The 16,650-nt window shown below is 37.7% G+C and overlaps 1 protein-coding gene across 1 annotated transcript in view; it reads left to right on the top strand.

Annotated features, from left to right (window-relative positions):
* COL19A1 (collagen type XIX alpha 1 chain) overlaps window positions 1–16,650 on the top strand; it is a 349,065-nt gene that overhangs the window by 324,779 nt on the left and 7,636 nt on the right. The window contains exons 49-51 of the mRNA XM_086707174.1: window positions 186–252; window positions 9,163–9,291; window positions 16,399–16,476. Coding sequence (XP_086563300.1) covers window positions 186–252; window positions 9,163–9,291; window positions 16,399–16,476 — 274 coding nt within the window. The remainder of the gene's footprint in view (window positions 1–185; window positions 253–9,162; window positions 9,292–16,398; window positions 16,477–16,650) is intronic.

Genomic DNA, 16,650 nt, shown 5'->3' on the forward strand with positions numbered 1-16,650 from the left:
TAAGCACTTCAATTCTTTCGAGCATTTGATCAAAACAAAGATATTTATTGCCTATAGTCAGTTGCCAAAAGCATTTTGCTTGATGAACATATCTCCATAGAAGTTTCAAGTATGCACACCAACCCGGTATTTCTTTCTTTACTCACTTGTGCTATGCTCTAACAGACCTTTCCCCCCTTTTTTAGGCTGATGCGGTTTCATTTGAAGAAATAAAGAAATACATTAATCAAGAGGTTCTAAGGATTTTTGAAGGTTAGATTTGCTTAATAAACATTTCTGAATTTTTTACCAATTACTACTTCCCATCCACTGTGGGGGATCCCTTCAGCACGCTCTCAAAGATGGCCGTGCAACACCAATGTGAAGAGGCAACCTGTTAAATGATGGATCACCTCTGTCTGATAGAAAATTCTGCCTTACGCTAAGTTAAATTTGCCTCTCGTAACTTCCTCTCATCATTCCTGGTCTTTTAAACAGCACAGGTAAAGTATCTTCCTCTATTCACATGACAGCCCCTACAGTATTTTTCCATATCCATGGTACCTCTCCTTACTTTTCTATGGTGTAAGTGTAGTTAGCTCCTCCACCATCATCACCCTGGAGAAACACTTAATTTTTAAATGACCGTCATTCACCCAGGAGTATTTTGACCAAGGCAGAGTACAGTGTGTTTTGATCTAGACCCCGGATCAGCAAACTATGGCCCACCAGCCAAATTCACCTGCCACCTGTTTTTGTGTGGCCCACAAGCTGACAATGGTGTTTACTTTTTGGGTGGGGAGGTGGGTAGGGAGTACATTTTTAAACGTTTTTTTTTTTTTTTTTTTTAAATCCAAAGAGTATTTCATGACATGTGATAATGATCTGAAATTCAAATTTGTTTCTATAAATAAAGTTTTATTGGAACACAGTCAGGCTCGTTCTTTCATGAATTTTTTCTGGCTGTTTTCATGCTACAAAAGCAGAATTGACTAGGTGTGATAGGGATTGGATAGCTTGAAATGCCTTAGATATTTGACCCTTTGCAGAGAAAGTTTTCTAACCCTTGATATAGACACTTCAATAATGCTGCCAAAGATAGCATTCCTTTAAAAAAAAAGCCTTAATCAATTTTGAATTTTCAATTAATTAATAACTCTGGATCTTCTTTATACAAACTTTTAAAGTTTAGGTGTTTCTCATTGTATACTGTGTCCATTTTTAAAATCTAAGTTTGTGATTTTGTGTTTCTTCCTATTACGTTTCAAATGGTTTGTGATTACACATTGTCACAAACGGAAGATATCTTTCAGGATGTTGTCTTACTGTAGCGCAGGTTGGCTGAGCCTCATACCTTTGTGTTATCTCCAAATTTTATAAGCATGTCGCCATTCATCTGTAGATAGAAATGTGGAAAGAGTCAAGAGTCAAGGGTCAGGGCTTTCTTAATGCCATTGCATTCCTCCTGTTCACTTGTAAATTCTATTTTATTGTTTTACTGAGCTCTGAATCCATGTTTTTCTAAAATCCACTCTACATTTTCTTTATCTGTTCACAAGATTTCACATGACTTTGTCAAATGACTTGCTAAACTCAAGATCACTCTCCTCAACTGTGAGCTTAATAAAATGAGGAATTCTTGTTTTTAAAAAATGAATCCACATTGGCTCTCATGGTCCCTGCTCCTTTTGCAAAGCATCCTTTCTTTGCTAAACTAAATATATATTACTGAATTTTGCAAAGAATAAGATCACCAAATGCCTCGAGTTTACTATAAGTCTTTCTACTGCAACCATGGAATTAGCTATTCTACAAGAAGCTTTGATTATTTCCAGCAGTAATTAGTATTAGAGACCAAAATCTTGGTACTTGAGTGAACATTATCTTATTTCTGATGAGCACTAGAGATAGAGCAGAGTAACACAGGGACTTTAGCTGCTTCAATGACAAAATAGGGAAAAAATGGATTTTTAAAGGTAATTCATGCTGTTGATTTCAATTTACATTGATCTCTACTAAGCATCTTTACCATGCTCTGACGTGATAGGTCACTAATACTATTGTATGCTGGGTTTTTTTTATTATTTTGAGCTACCAGTTTTCTCTTTATAATTTTAATGTTGCCCTTAAATTTAGAAATCCTTTTTTATTGCTTTTCTTTTTTTGATCCTTGAACCTAGCATCATGAAAAAGTCTCCAAAATTTGCAGTACAAACATTCCCTCTCAACAAGCATTCCTCAAGCATCAACTGTCTGAAAAAGAAAAAGGCATCTTAAGGTTTCCAGGGAAACATTGAAAAATATAGAGGCATAGACAGGACCGGCTAATTTGCAGGACTCAATGCAGAATAAAAATGTAGGTGCCCTTATTCAAAAATGGTTATGAATTATAAAAGAGCCACAGCTGGACACTATTCCAAGTGTAGGTGAGCAAGGGGACCCTGTGTGACTGCACAGATGGCATGTCCTTGTACCCAGCCCTGGACACAGGACCTCTAGGATCTCAGATAGCATCCACACATTTAGTAGACATGATCACGGAAAGAAAATGCAAACAAATACGTATTTGAATTGTGATCTAAAATTCTCCTTTAACTCTTCATTTCCATGGGCTCTAATGTCAATTATGTTTTGTCTCAGGCAGCTTTAATATGGAACTTCAGTTTCCTAAAAGACTTCAGATTTAGTTTAAGATGTGGAAGGTGTTCATTTTGCATGCCCAGTGGACACTGGATAAAGGCATGGCCCCTGGTAGCCTGCCCCATGCATTCAGCAGACCAGACATGCTCCTTCCACCCACAGAAAGTTTCATGCTGCCCACTTTCAGGCCATTGTGGGGTTACTCCTGTGAAGGACTGGCCTTCTGAGGAGAGAGATCAGGAGAATTGCGACACTCTCTCTCTACCTTGGGGCAGGTTGATGTGGCTTGCACTTTCTTCTAAGTCTGTGATCTCCCCCTTTGCTGTCCTGCCCCAACTTCCTGTCAGCATCACTCCCTGCCTTCCAGTAAGCTAAGTAAGAGTGCTGAGTGTCCTCCAAGTCTCCTCTAACTTCTGCCCCATCTCTCCTACCACCTCCCTCAGTCTCTCTCAGCCTGGCTAGGTCCCTCTGAAGTCATACATCTTGGCCTCTAAACCATATTCTTAGGTGGCCCACAAGGAGACTTTTTCCCAAGACTCGTAGACTTTGAGACTCCAAATATCGCTCTTCTCCCTTTATCTCTGTTGGTACCAGTCCAGCACGACTTTCTTCCAAACAAAGTTGTGTCTAAAACCCAGGATTTGGTTATTTAGCACTTTAGTTCATTTGTCCCAAGATTATTCCAGTTCAGTCCATTTAACTTTCCACTTGGAAGTCACTTTTCCATGGCTTCTGAATACCATTTACAAAAAGAAGAAAAAAATACAACTCCATTTTCACAAATCATAGAGCTCCAGGGTCACATTTCTCTCCCTTTCAGAAAGCTTTCTCTATAAAAGCAAAGACTAATCTTCACATGTTACAACAGTTACTGTTAAGCAGCATGCATCTGCCTCCCTCTTAGTGCTTTCACAAGACAGTGGTGTCAGTGGCAGCTAGCGTTTGTCTCTTCCCCATTCACCCCTGCACATCTACAGCCTCAGGGGCAATTCCCTCTCTGCCCAGAAAGTCATAGACTGTCTCTGGGGGCTCAAGGGAGTCCTCCAGAGATCCTGCTCTCCCACTTTATAATCCTGTCAGTAGAGGACCACACTGGAACCTCTAGTGAAGCCTAGACCAAAACCCAAAACTTGGGCTCTCCTCATGGAGCTTTCTATCTCCCTTCAGAGATTCCCAGGTGGCCCCCTCCCACAGACCTCACACTTTGGGCTATTCCCCAGGCCACCAAGCCCTCCTGCAGCCTCCTGATGCCCCAACTTAAACCTACCCATGGTGTTTTCCTACCAACCCCAAGCCCAGGTTTCTGGTGGATCATAACACACAAATATATGCCCAGTCTAAAATCAGATTCAATTCCCTATGGCAAATCCTTTTGCAAATAAGATGACAGCACAGAGTGGAGGAAGATGCTGTGTGTCTCAACTTAGCTTTTTTTTTTTTGGCTTTATGAGGGCTTTGCAGCTACCCACACAAATTAGGATCTTGTCAGATATGAGAAACTTTATTCCTACTATGACACCACCCTGTTATACTTGGGCATTTACATCAACACACAGGAAGAATTTGCCTACCTGTGCAGGAATGTGCACACACATCTGGCCCTCTTGGTTTGTATTTCTACGTCCAAATCCAATATCCAGGAAAGCCCCTTTACCTATGTTTTCTCCATTTTCCAAATATTTATTTCCTATATATGTGTGTGCATAGGTATGAATATGTATTAATCCTGTTCTGTTTCAAGTGTAACATCTTCTCATGCATCTCAACAAGATCCTAATTTATATATGTGTATGTATATACATCCTATAGATATACACATCATCTGATAGATACACATCTTGAAAATATAAATATATCTTTTTAAATATTTTCCACAGCATAGTCTCTATATCTTTCAATTTGCTTCTTTCCACTTCCTTGTTTGGGTCTGTTGTTCAGCTTATAAGATTTCCTTAGTGCCAGTAATCCTTGGTTGTCTGCTTATACAAAAGAGTACATTCTGAAACCCTAATTGAAAGTTATAAGTGAACGGTGGGGCTTGCCAACCATGAGCCTCACTGTAGGATAGCCTAACTGAGCTTTTTAATTGAGAGACCTTCTATTTCATTGTCTTTAAGTCTTTCCTCTTAGCCCAGCTGGATTCCCCAGAGGAAATATTTCCATTTCCTGCCTGGCTGTCAGCATTTGGAGAGCAAAGTAGAAGAATAAGGGTAGGACCTAAGCACTGAGCATATAAATGCTCATTTATTCTTCTTGTTTTCAGTTACCTTCAGCTTTTTCCTAAGTTTGAGAAGGAACAACTACCTAGCTGTATAGAGAAAGGAATTTCTAAGACTACTTCTTAAACAGGCTTTCAGCTAATTCTTATTTTAGTTCTCCCTCCTTTACCACACCTTCAGATGTAACTTGTGTTGCCAATTCTTGAGCCTCTTAAGGATTTTGTGATTTAAAACAGGTTGTTTCTCAGTTTCTAGCATAAAGATTTGGTTTTCTTGAGTCCGCTAAGGCATCTGTCACTCAGCTATCTAGTTCTCGGCCTCCAAAATTTTGTTGTGCTGTCTTCTTTCATATTCTCCCCATTCTTGTGCTTTTACATCTTTAAAAAATGCCTTCCTATTGCTTTACAGGGATTCACGTGCATGTGTTTGTGTTTCATCCACCGTTTTTACCCACAATAACATTTCAATGTGACATGCTTCCAAAAGTAGCAAAGGATTAGGCCAGAAATAAATGTTAGCAGTAACAACCTTTGGGTTATGATGAACCACAAAATGAATATGAATCCACCAGATGATACTGTGGAACTAACAGTTAAAATGAAACTAGAAAGTAATTATTTAAGACATGAAAGGAAATTACTCTCCTGATATTTTTTGCCCCTTAGGAGAAAACTGTATCTAATTTTGGTTTCCACATTTAAGAGAAGTATGGAAAAGCCCTGAAATAGTAAAGCCAAAAAGTGATTTACAAAACAGATTACCAAGTCTATGAGTAAAAGTTATTTAACCTGAAGGCTAAGAGGTAACAATATGATCAAGTAGATGACTGATTTCCCAAGGGAAATACTCATTAACTACTTTCTGTTTTTATAATAGAATTACAAAAGAAAGTAAGTTGAAGCTGTACAATAAAATGGGCAATTAAACATTTGAGTGGGCATCAGAAAAAAACGATGAATTTCTGTTTCAAAATATTTACAGATTCTGTCTGTGAAATAGAAGGTAGACATGGGCCAGATGACGTCTGAATGACCCTTCACTCTCCCCATAATATAGTTTACCAACACATTAATATTAATGTCTGCATTATGTTGATGAGCCCATTCTTTGAGGAAGGCAAGTCATCGGTCTTTGTTAGAGTGACTGCTCTAGGTTTGCATTGGCAGATAGAATATGTGTTTGGTTTACGTAAGCTCCTATCTGAATTCTTCAATTTCCTGCCTCGTTAGAAAGCATACCCAAAAACAGTTTAATTGACCAAAGATCACTGAAAACAGAAGAAAGGCAATTAAGAATACAGGTCTTAACAATTTATTTAGAGGCTCAAAAACATATTATTTTAAATTATAGGGCATTAGGATAAGGTTCAGAAGAAGTAATTATCATTTTGCTAAATGACTATTTCTTAGTGTATCTTAAAGCTAGATAATTCACAGCCAGAAGTAACTATTTAAAAGAATTCTGTTTTACTAAAAATATTAAAAACCACCTAAAGCAAATTACTTGTAAATTCAATTCAGACATTAAAGAGGAAAAAAACTAGTACTGTGAATATTTGTGTTTAGACATTGAAGGTATTCAAGGAGATATGTCTCAAATTAAGAAAAATTGTACTGATGGGGCACCTGGGTAGCTCAGTTGGTTAAGTGTCCAACTTCGGCTCAGGTCATGATCTCATAGTTTTTAATCTAGTTATGTTTATATTCTATATGTTAAATGTGAGATATATAAAACATAAACAAACCAAGCAAATTTAAATAAAGAATCCAATGATAGATTGTATTTATAATGGGCTTTGGATTAATTTGCATTAATGATTTCACTAAAATTAATTTCTACGGTAGTAAAATATTGACTATGGTTTTGAGGAAAAACTGAACTGGACAATGGCCTATGTGGGATTTATAACTAAGAGGTCAATAATAATAAGTGCAATCTTGGAATGATCATTCAAAAACGCAATTCTGAGAAGGAATGTCTTATATTACAGAACAAGTTTTAGTCATAAAATAAAGTTTATCAGCAAATAATCTTTATAGCATATGGGGCTTATAAAACATGAATAGTAGTTGGTATAGGATGAGACTCTCTTTCAGGCTTTCTTTGGGATTCCTGAACAAGAGCACTTAATGCAGAAAGTATAAAATACCCAATACAGGGCTCTGCTTACAGAGGATGTTTAATTAATGTAATTAATGATTTGTCTTGTTTAGGAATTTATTTTAGAGTGAAAATTCTTATTTATATTTTTGCATTTCCATTTTCTTTGAACTTCCTCAGTTTCCAGATCCTTTCAATTTCATGAGTTATTGGTACACTGATGTTCTGTAACAACTCACTTTTATGCAAAGCATTATTGACTTATTAATAAGTGTCTAAGTATAGTATTAATAATTGCATGACACCTGTGCCACCCATAATGATACTTCCATTATAGGAAGTACTCACCTACTTCCTAAGGTGACTGAACTCACCTTATAGAAGCCCCTTTAATCTGTCCTCACTTCCCTCTCTGGATTCTTCCTTTAGGACCTAGATCAGCAGTGTTCACTCACCAAACAGTTCCAGGAAGTTTGGTGAATGAACAAAAGGGCAAATGACAATACGTCCCTTGGGAAGGCAGCATTGCTTTTTGGGGAAGTATTCAATTCATAAAGGTCACATCACTCAACACCTACAAAAGATTGTTATTTTTATTGACATTTCTAAATGTTCTGGATAATTTGTCAACCTCTCATAACTTGTGTGTCTTAGTTTCAGTGTTTTCTTCAGGTTCACAGAAATGTATAGAAACTTTTTGTTGTTTTTACTCTGTCTACAAATGGAATTTAGTGAGACCATGCTCATCTGTACCTTTTTTCCCTTGGCCCAATTAGCATACTCCCTACTAAAATCATGACTGAGGGGCGCCTGGGTGGCGCAGTCGGTTAAGCATCCGACTTCAGCCAGGTCACGATCTCGCAGTCCGTGAGTTCGAGCCCCGCGTCGGGCTCTGGGCTGATGGCTCGGAGCCTGGAGCCTGTTTCTGATTCTGTGTCTCCCTCTCTCACTGCCCCTCCCCCGTTCATGCTCTGTCTCTCTCTGTCCCAAAAATAAATAAACGTTGAAAAAAAAAAAATTTAAAAAAAAAAAAAAAAGTAAAATCATGACTGAATAATGGGACTAACTGGAAATCAAACCAGAAAAAAAAGGATAATATTGAGGGTATATAATAGACATTTTTTTTAAAAGAGGCAAATTTTAGTTGTTGACAAAGTACAATATTTTCCCAGTATAGAAATTAAATAGTGAAATCATAGTGAACATGGAGCCAATGACCATTTTTTTCTGTACAAATCTATTAATAATGCAGTTTTATTCAAGGATATAAAGTGTCACATATCCTATGAATTATCTCTTACTGCATAAGAAAATACCTCAAAACTTCAGTAGCTTAAGACAACTAACATTTATAATCTCATATTTTCTGTGGGTCAGGGACTTGAAGGTTGTTTAATTTTGTGGTTCTGGCTCAGAGTCTATAATGAAGCTCCAGTTAGGATGTCAGCCAGGGCTGCAGTCATCTGAAGGCTTGACTGGGGCCGGAAGATCCACTTCCAAGTTCACTCATGTGGATGTTGGCAGGTGGCCTCAGTTCTTCCCAAGTGGGACTCTCTATGGGACTTTTTAAATGCCCTCACGACAGAGCACCTGGCTTTCCCCAGAGTGAGCAGTCTCACTCTGAGCAATCCAAGAGAGAGAGCAGCCAGGAAACCATGGTGCCTTTTATGACTTAATTTCCCTACTTGCATACTGTCAATTCTGCTTTCCTCTACTCATTTGAAATGGAAAGTAACTCCAGCGCAGACTCAAGAATAGGCAGAGCCTAATTCCATTTGGAAAAGAATGTCAGGAATTCATAAACATATTTTAAATGACCACATACATTTACAACATTGCTGGAAAGTGAGTTAAATTTATTATTAAAACCATCTTTTAATATAAACCTAAAATTCTAGCCACAAGTCATTACCAAAGGTTAATTAGATTCCAAGCTAGTGTTTTGTCCAGTAGACTTGCTACATCTCTGAAGCACTGAAAATTCTCAGACCGTCTGATCGGCACAGGTGGTCTTCATTTATATTCAGACAACTTTGTACAATCCAGTTTGTTTGACCAATCAACAAAACAACTCTCAGCAGTCAGGCCAGTTAGTAAATTAGATGCACTTAAATTGAAAACCAAATAAGATTGTTTTTTGTTGAATTTCATGTAAAAAAATGAAAAATTTTGATGTAAAAATATTTGTATTACATGCTGTATTTTTTTTCTTTCATAAATGAAGAGAGGATGGCTGTGTTCCTATCTCAGCTCAAGCTGCCAGCAGCAATGTTGGCTGCTCAAGCTCACGGGAGGCCTGGTCCACCAGGAAAGGATGGATTACCTGGGCCACCAGGAGACCCTGGACCTCAAGGTAAGTTTTCAGATACAATATTTATTTACCAGCTTTTTAAAGCTCAGTAGTTAGAACATGTTAATCACACTTAAAGCAAAAATATATGTGTCTCTATGTATCTATATAATATATATTATATATATACATTACACAAACATAGGTAATGAATAAATATAGACTATTTTGTTAATATTTGACATTCTAGAAGTCAATTTTTAACTATTACTATGTCAAGCTTAAAACTGACTAATAATTACCTGCTAATATAAATGTATTTTGATAATAATATTTGTTATAAGAATAACACCAACAATGTGGGCTTATATATCATTATTTTGTGGGAATCAGCATTGTTTATGCCTCCCTATTGATGTAAGTTGGACAACAACAAGAATCATTGTAGTATCTTGAAGAAACTGAGGAAAGGGTCTTACGAGATGCTACTGTAAGTAATGATTTAGGTCCAAGTAAAATTTTGAGAAACGTTAGAATCCTTCTTAATATGGTTTCTAAAAATTTTTAAAGCAAAACTTCACTAAATTGGCAAAAAATTATTGTTCCGCTGATGACAGCTTGACTGAAGACATGATTTTGAACATAGCTTGACTAAAGCTCGCAAGGCCATTTTCTATAAATACGGTTAGCAATTGGTAGAGAGGCCAAATCAGCCCTGTTTAGGGGATCCGCAATTCTGATAAGGAAGTTTTAAATCCAGTGAGTACATACCATGAAAGACAAAACCAGGGAAACTCTTCTTCCTGTGTTACCATGGAGGAGCTCAAGTTTGTGTAAAGGAGAAAACAGAGGTGAACATCAAAACTACATAGGAATACATTCCAAAATACTATATATACAGAGAATTCTTTTTCTTTCAGTAGTTCACTGTCCTTCCTACTGCTTCTCTGTAACATGAGTCTGGTTTTCCTTAGGAAGTGCCCAAGTGATTGACAGGCCCCTCCGCCCCTAAAAGAACAATAACTATATCTCTAATCACAGGGTCTGTTAGAGTGTTACCCTTCAGTCACAGCTGACAAGGCTTTTGGTTTACTTAGCACAGTGTAAAACAACAGTAGCATCATTCTAGTTCTCCTAAACTAAACAGAATATTCTACCTTTCCCTTAGATCATAGAGAGTTTTGGCCAATAGTTGGAAGAATATGTATAGAATCAGGTGTGGCCTTCCGTGTGTACATGGTTGTGTGGTGGGTATTTTCTTACCTTTCACTAGTTGGGTCTGTTCTGAAGTCATAGTCTATGAACCTGGAACAAAGAGCTTGAAAGCCCAACTAAAGATGGGTGATGTTTCAAGCCACGTGATGGATAAGAACTGTTAACACCAATAACAGAAAAAATATGGACTGCTGTTTCAAACAGTTGTAGTTTGAGAGGACAAGAACATAGAAAAATCTGAATTATCGAGGAAAATAGTTCAGGAACTGGAGTCACCTATCCACACAAATACCTGTGTCCAGGCTCCCTCCCCACGGGAAGGCCCATCTGGAAGACTCAGTCAGAAGCAATGCAAAGTCAGCCATGTCAGTGAAGCTTTTGGAAAAAGACTTCTATTCACCAATCTACTTACCTTCCCTTTGGCAGAAGATTTCTGTGGGATCTATTTTGCTTAAGAAATCTTCTAGACTACTTCTACTCCTGATAAGGCTTTTGGATGCAATGCTTGAATTGAAAGGACTTCCCCACATGATTTCCAACTTTTTTAAAACCAGCATTTAGTCAAATTGACAAAACTTGTGCTCGTCCCTGAGCACATATACCTAAAATTGACAAAACTTGGTGTCCCACTGTGGAGTTTCTGGTAACAGACAATATCATTGTAACTCAGGTGCCTCCTCAACTTTCATATGATAGCTCCTTTTTAGTATTTGTTAAATTTGCTAGAAAGGCAGCAGAAAAATACAACTTACATAAAATGGGTTCATTTTTAAGGAATATTTGCCTATAGTCATGCTATGCTGATAAAGCCACCAAGAAATCTTGCTGCAAAAAAGAAAACAAGAGGTGCCATTTGATTTTTGGTGTCTCTCCAAGGGTTCATAAGTAATTGAAGGGTTTTTCTCTGGAGAGAAATAGACATGAAGTGTTGAGAAGATGAAGTTCAAAGTTTTGCTGTGCCTGATTTAAAAGTTTTCTCCAAAAGAAAAGAAACAAAATGCATATAAAACTGTTACCCTAGTATCCATTGCAGGCATCAGATGCTGTTGGCTGAATTAGTCCTCTTCGTGACACACGATGATTGAGTTTGAGAAAAGAAGGAAGTGAGAAATGCAGCACAGAAAGGGAAAGAAAGTGTGGGCATCAAGCACAGCACAGCGTGTTCTGCCCACTCATGGATTCCGGTTGATGGTGGCTCTTCTGAAATTTCCAAGGGACTTTTTTTTCAGTATTTTTTTAGGAAAGAAATCCATTTTCACTTAAAATGAAGTGGTCTGGGGGCACCTGTGGTTCAGTTGGTTAAGCATCTGACTCTTGATTTCAGCCCAGGTCATGGTCTCAAGTTTCATGAGATCAAGCTCCACACAGGGCTCTGCACTGACAGTAAGGATCCCATGTAGGATTCTTTCTCTCCTTCTCTCTCTGCCTCTCCCCAGCTCATGTTGTCTTTCTCTCTCTTTCAAAAGTAAATAAACTTTTTTAAAAAAAATAAATCAACTGGTTTGTATTGGAATGTGTATGTAGAATGAGTGCTTTGCCATCTTACTATTTTAAGAGCAAGACAGAAATTTAAAGGGGTCTGCCGAGTTTCCCATGTCTGTCCTGAGAAGTAGGAGACATGCAGAGAGCAATAAGAAGGTTGATGCATATGTTCGACTAGTATGTTAAGTACTCCATCCTAGTTAAAAAAAAAAGGGAGGTAATTCTCCTACCGTGATTCGGAGAATGAAAACTTGTGGATCCTCTTTTGGTGCCCTGGTCTTCTTGCAGTGAAAATAGAAACCACCATGATTCTGAGTTGAGACACTTCATTTGCATTTTCCCTGAATCCCCAAAGAGGGTGATTGTTGACGTCTTTTTAATTCAAAAGCGTTTCCAGACAGATTTATATCTTAACCATCCCGTGGGATTCAGATGATTGCCTCCCCTCTGCGCACTGAGAGAACTTTTCTTGGTGTTCATTCCCACCTCAGATCTGTGGTGTAGGGCCTGACTGCTTGTGCACCAGGGGTGAGCAAGGAAGTGCCACACTAGGATCAGAGAAGCCTGAGTGGCATGATCCAGCTGGGTTTCCATATACAAACAAGAGAGGCGAATATTCCTAACAGATCTTATCCTCCTGGGCAAGTTTTATGAGAAAGAAATTTATTTAAACTTTTTCCAAATCCAACTGATTCTCCACCTCTGTGAAAATTCTGAAGGGCAGATGCTACACTTTAAAGCCCTATTCATTTCAGAAAGAACCCCACCCGGTGAGTAGATGTGGAGTTAGCAGGAGGAAACAGATCCAGCCACTCCATGTGTCTCCCATCCATTTTGAAAAGACACTATTGGGAATGGTTGTTCTCACGTTTGAACTTTTAAAGCTTTGCTGTTATTGGTTTATAATGAAGAAAGCCTTCTGTTACTTGTCAGCCAGTGACCCACAGCATAGTTCATTTGACTGATACAGATTTGACCTTTCAGATTTTGTAGCGGTAAGGGCCTTAGGAAATAGGAGGCGTGTGTGGCAAAATCACTGAGGGGCACTGTAGTCAGTGAGTAGGTTGGGACCGAGGAGGCTGAATAGCTTGTAAGGTGTGCTGCAGGGCCCCACATGAAGAATTGTTCCCCCCGCCAAAATGTTGGAAACACTTCATGGCTCCATTTGTCCAGTACACATACAGATGCACAGCTGGGGTTGACACAGAAATCTCTACTGAAAATACATGAAGTCTATCATCCAAACTACAACAAGCACCAGGTTTCTTGAATGACTACTATATCTAGATGCTGTAGATTAGGACACTTCTTTGTTTTCTTTTCCTACATAAGTTACAATGATATCACACTGTCACCTGCAGTTTTATAGGCCATGAAAATACATATCCATTGACAGAGCTGCCTTTTATTTTTTTCCAAATTTCAAGAGAGGCCTAAAGGGGTAAAAAGCTTAATTCTAGAAAACAGGAAAGCTCTTATGGACTTTATTAGCATTCCTATCTGAAGTTTTGTTGTGAAATAATTATAAAGTAAGACCCTATGGCTTTAAGGCAGCCTTCATAAGAAACTAGCTTGAGACCTTATTAGGAAATATGAGAATAACAGCTCTCATGTGCTTGTACAATTCAACAGCAATAGTAGATAGTTACTAACCTAATGAACTGAGAGCTTTGTACAAATAAATCATTGCATTTGACAGGAGAAATGTAAATGTTACCCTATTATATAAATACGCGAATTACTGTTTCTTGTTTTGTGATACTATATGCCCTGAAATCCACATGGAAAAATAAATTTTTGCATTATATTAAAATATGATAGCTGAATTTGAGTGTGTAGGTTTTAGCAGATATGGTCTCCATTTGGAATTGTGTTACAGTCTTGTTAATACACTTCGTAATTAAAAGTCATAATGTTTTTTTCTTTCTTCCTCATTTCTTTAGCCTGTGGTCTTAAGCACTTACTGAAATAACTTAAGGGTCAACTTTTCAATCTTTCATAATAGACCAGGATGAATATACCTCATGTAACAAATGTTATTTTACTGTAGAAATGTCTAAATAATGGAATTGGAAGAGTGCTTTCAAATGACCCTAACTATAAGCATTCTTCCTTGTTGTTCACACAAATTAAATGAAAGTCACTTATGTAAAAGAAATTCTAGTAATATTTAAAATTTGAATATGTATCAACTTAAAATATCATGCCACATGTTCCAACCACTATTATTTCTCAAATCTAAGATTGTATTGAATATCTATAACAGTTTTCAGGTATAAACGTGTGAAAATTTCCCACTGGATGTATTTCCAATATGCATCTCAAAATATGTTCAAATTACTTACTGTTCAATTACTTACTTACTTCTTTTCCACTGTTTTCACATTTATGATCTTGTGATACCTCCAAAGTCAAAAAATAATGGTGTGGGGATTACATTGCTAATATTATTTCATTTATACTGTATACACTGCATGGTCAATGAAAAATGAAGATGGTAACCCCAAAACTGATGTCTAATTCTCAAATTGTTGGAAATAATTTCTTTTACATACTGCTCATAGAAAACATTAAAATTTCTCCTCTTACTATATTTTGCTGTAATAATACACCTTTACAAAAAGGCACAACTAGGTCAGGACCTACTTTTCCTACTGAGATACTCTCCTTATTATCTTTGTTGTATGTTTGCATGTTTCTGCATGACAGCTTTGTTCATTTGGGACTAAGAGTTGTCTTTAAGTTGTTGTTTAAGTATGGAAAGTTGGAAATGAAACTATTTACCATCATCGTGAAACTCTTATAGCCACAAAACCTTTTCATCAAACAAAGACTTACATGGATGCCGATATACAAAACACGGATAAAAAGTGTTTTATGCCATTTATTTATTTATTTATTTATTTATTTATTTATTTATTTATTTATTTTACAATTTGATCTCTCTTGTTTTAAGTACAGTCGACACAACAATGTTATGTTAGCTTCAGGTGTACAACATAGTGATTCAGCAAGTCTCTGCATTATGCTGTTCTCAGAACAAGTGTAGCTACCATCTGTCACCATATAACACTGTTACGATACCATTGACTATACTCACTAGGCTGTACCTTTTATTCCTGTGACTTACTCTTTCCATTACTGGAAGCCTGTATCTCCCATTCCTGTCCACCCATCGTGCCCATTCTCCCACCCCTCCTACCACTAGCAACCATCTAGAACCTACCTCCAGAACCAGTTTGTTCTCTGCACTTATAGGTCAGATTCCACTTTTGTTTGTTTAGTTATTTATTTGTTTTGTCTCTAATATTCTACATGTAAGTGAAATCATGTGGTATTTGTCTTTCTGCTTTATTAAAGCAGAGATAAGGGCTCCCAGAGGCATAAATTCCTCTGCATTCGTCTAGCTCAGGTGACAACAAGTACAATCAAGAATAAGAATGATTTTATCTTAATATGTATACAGATCTTAGACCTAGTTCATTTTGGTTAAAGAATCTTAAATTGATGAAGTGAGCTTAGATGAATCCCTTAATGTCCTTGCTTTCTAAAGAACTACTGGGACACCTATGTTAAAACACAAGGTTGCTGTTTTAACTTTCCTTAGAAAGCATGTAATGTCGTTACAGTAAGTAATTTGAACAAAGACCTGATTTGTCCTCTCCCGACTTCTGAGATTGCTGGATTTACATATACTCGCACTCTTACTGTCATTTATTAAAATCATGAATTTTTGGGGGCGCCTGGGTGGCGCAGTCGGTTAAGCGTCCGACTTCAGCCAGGTCACGATCTCGCGGTCCGTGAGTTCGAGCCCCGCGTCGGGCTCTGGGCTGATGGCTCAGAGCCTGGAGCCTGTTTCCGATTCTGTGTCTCCCTCTCTCTCTGCCCCTCCCCCGTTCATGCTCTGTCTCTCTCTGTCCCAAAAATAAATAAACTTTGAAAAAAAAATTAAAAAAAAAAAATAAAATAAAATCATGAATTTTTGTTCCTTTCATTCCCTTTAATTCTTGGACTAAGGTCCACATTCTTGTTGTCATATCATCTTGTCCTCATATTAAGCAAACTCTTTCAGTACACTTCTTATATTTAGCCTGTACCTACCCCCCAGTCAGAATTCTTATTGGAAAGGTTCACGCACCTTGTCATAGCTATTTGAAAGATGATATGAATGATTGATTTGAGTTACTTGGGTATCATTTTCAGTGCCAAAAATCTCACCATCCATAGTTTGACTAGCTGGAACTTGTACAGTAGCTGCATATTTCTAAGATCCTTGTTGCCTATTGCACCTAGTCTGTTTGACTTGTAAGCCTAAAATGATTATAATGCAAAACAGATAGCCAATATGCTATTTATGTTAAGTGAAGGAACAACATAAATATTATAGACTAACAACATGATTCTTGCACGCGCTCTGTTGCCATAGAACACTCTTACTTCTTGTGTCTCTCTTTTTATGTATCTCTCATTTAGGCTACCGAGGACAGAAAGGAGAAAGAGGGGAGCCTGGAATTGGGCTTCCAGGGAGCCCGGGTCTTCCTGGGACTTCAGGTAATAGTGATACTATCTTCACAACACAAGCAAGCCTCTAAAAACAGGAACCACACCTTCTCGCCTGTGGCCCATATATGTTGCTACAGGTGAAGTTGAATGACCTGTGTTGGTTGGAGTGAGGGAGGAAGAGCCATAAGTGATCTGCATTCTGATGGGGGTCTTTTATTTCAT

The sequence above is a fragment of the Puma concolor genome, chromosome B2, assembly GCF_028749965.1.
Source record: "Puma concolor isolate L17-30 chromosome B2, mPumCon1.1.hap2, whole genome shotgun sequence".
NCBI classification, from domain to species: domain Eukaryota; kingdom Metazoa; phylum Chordata; class Mammalia; order Carnivora; family Felidae; genus Puma; species Puma concolor.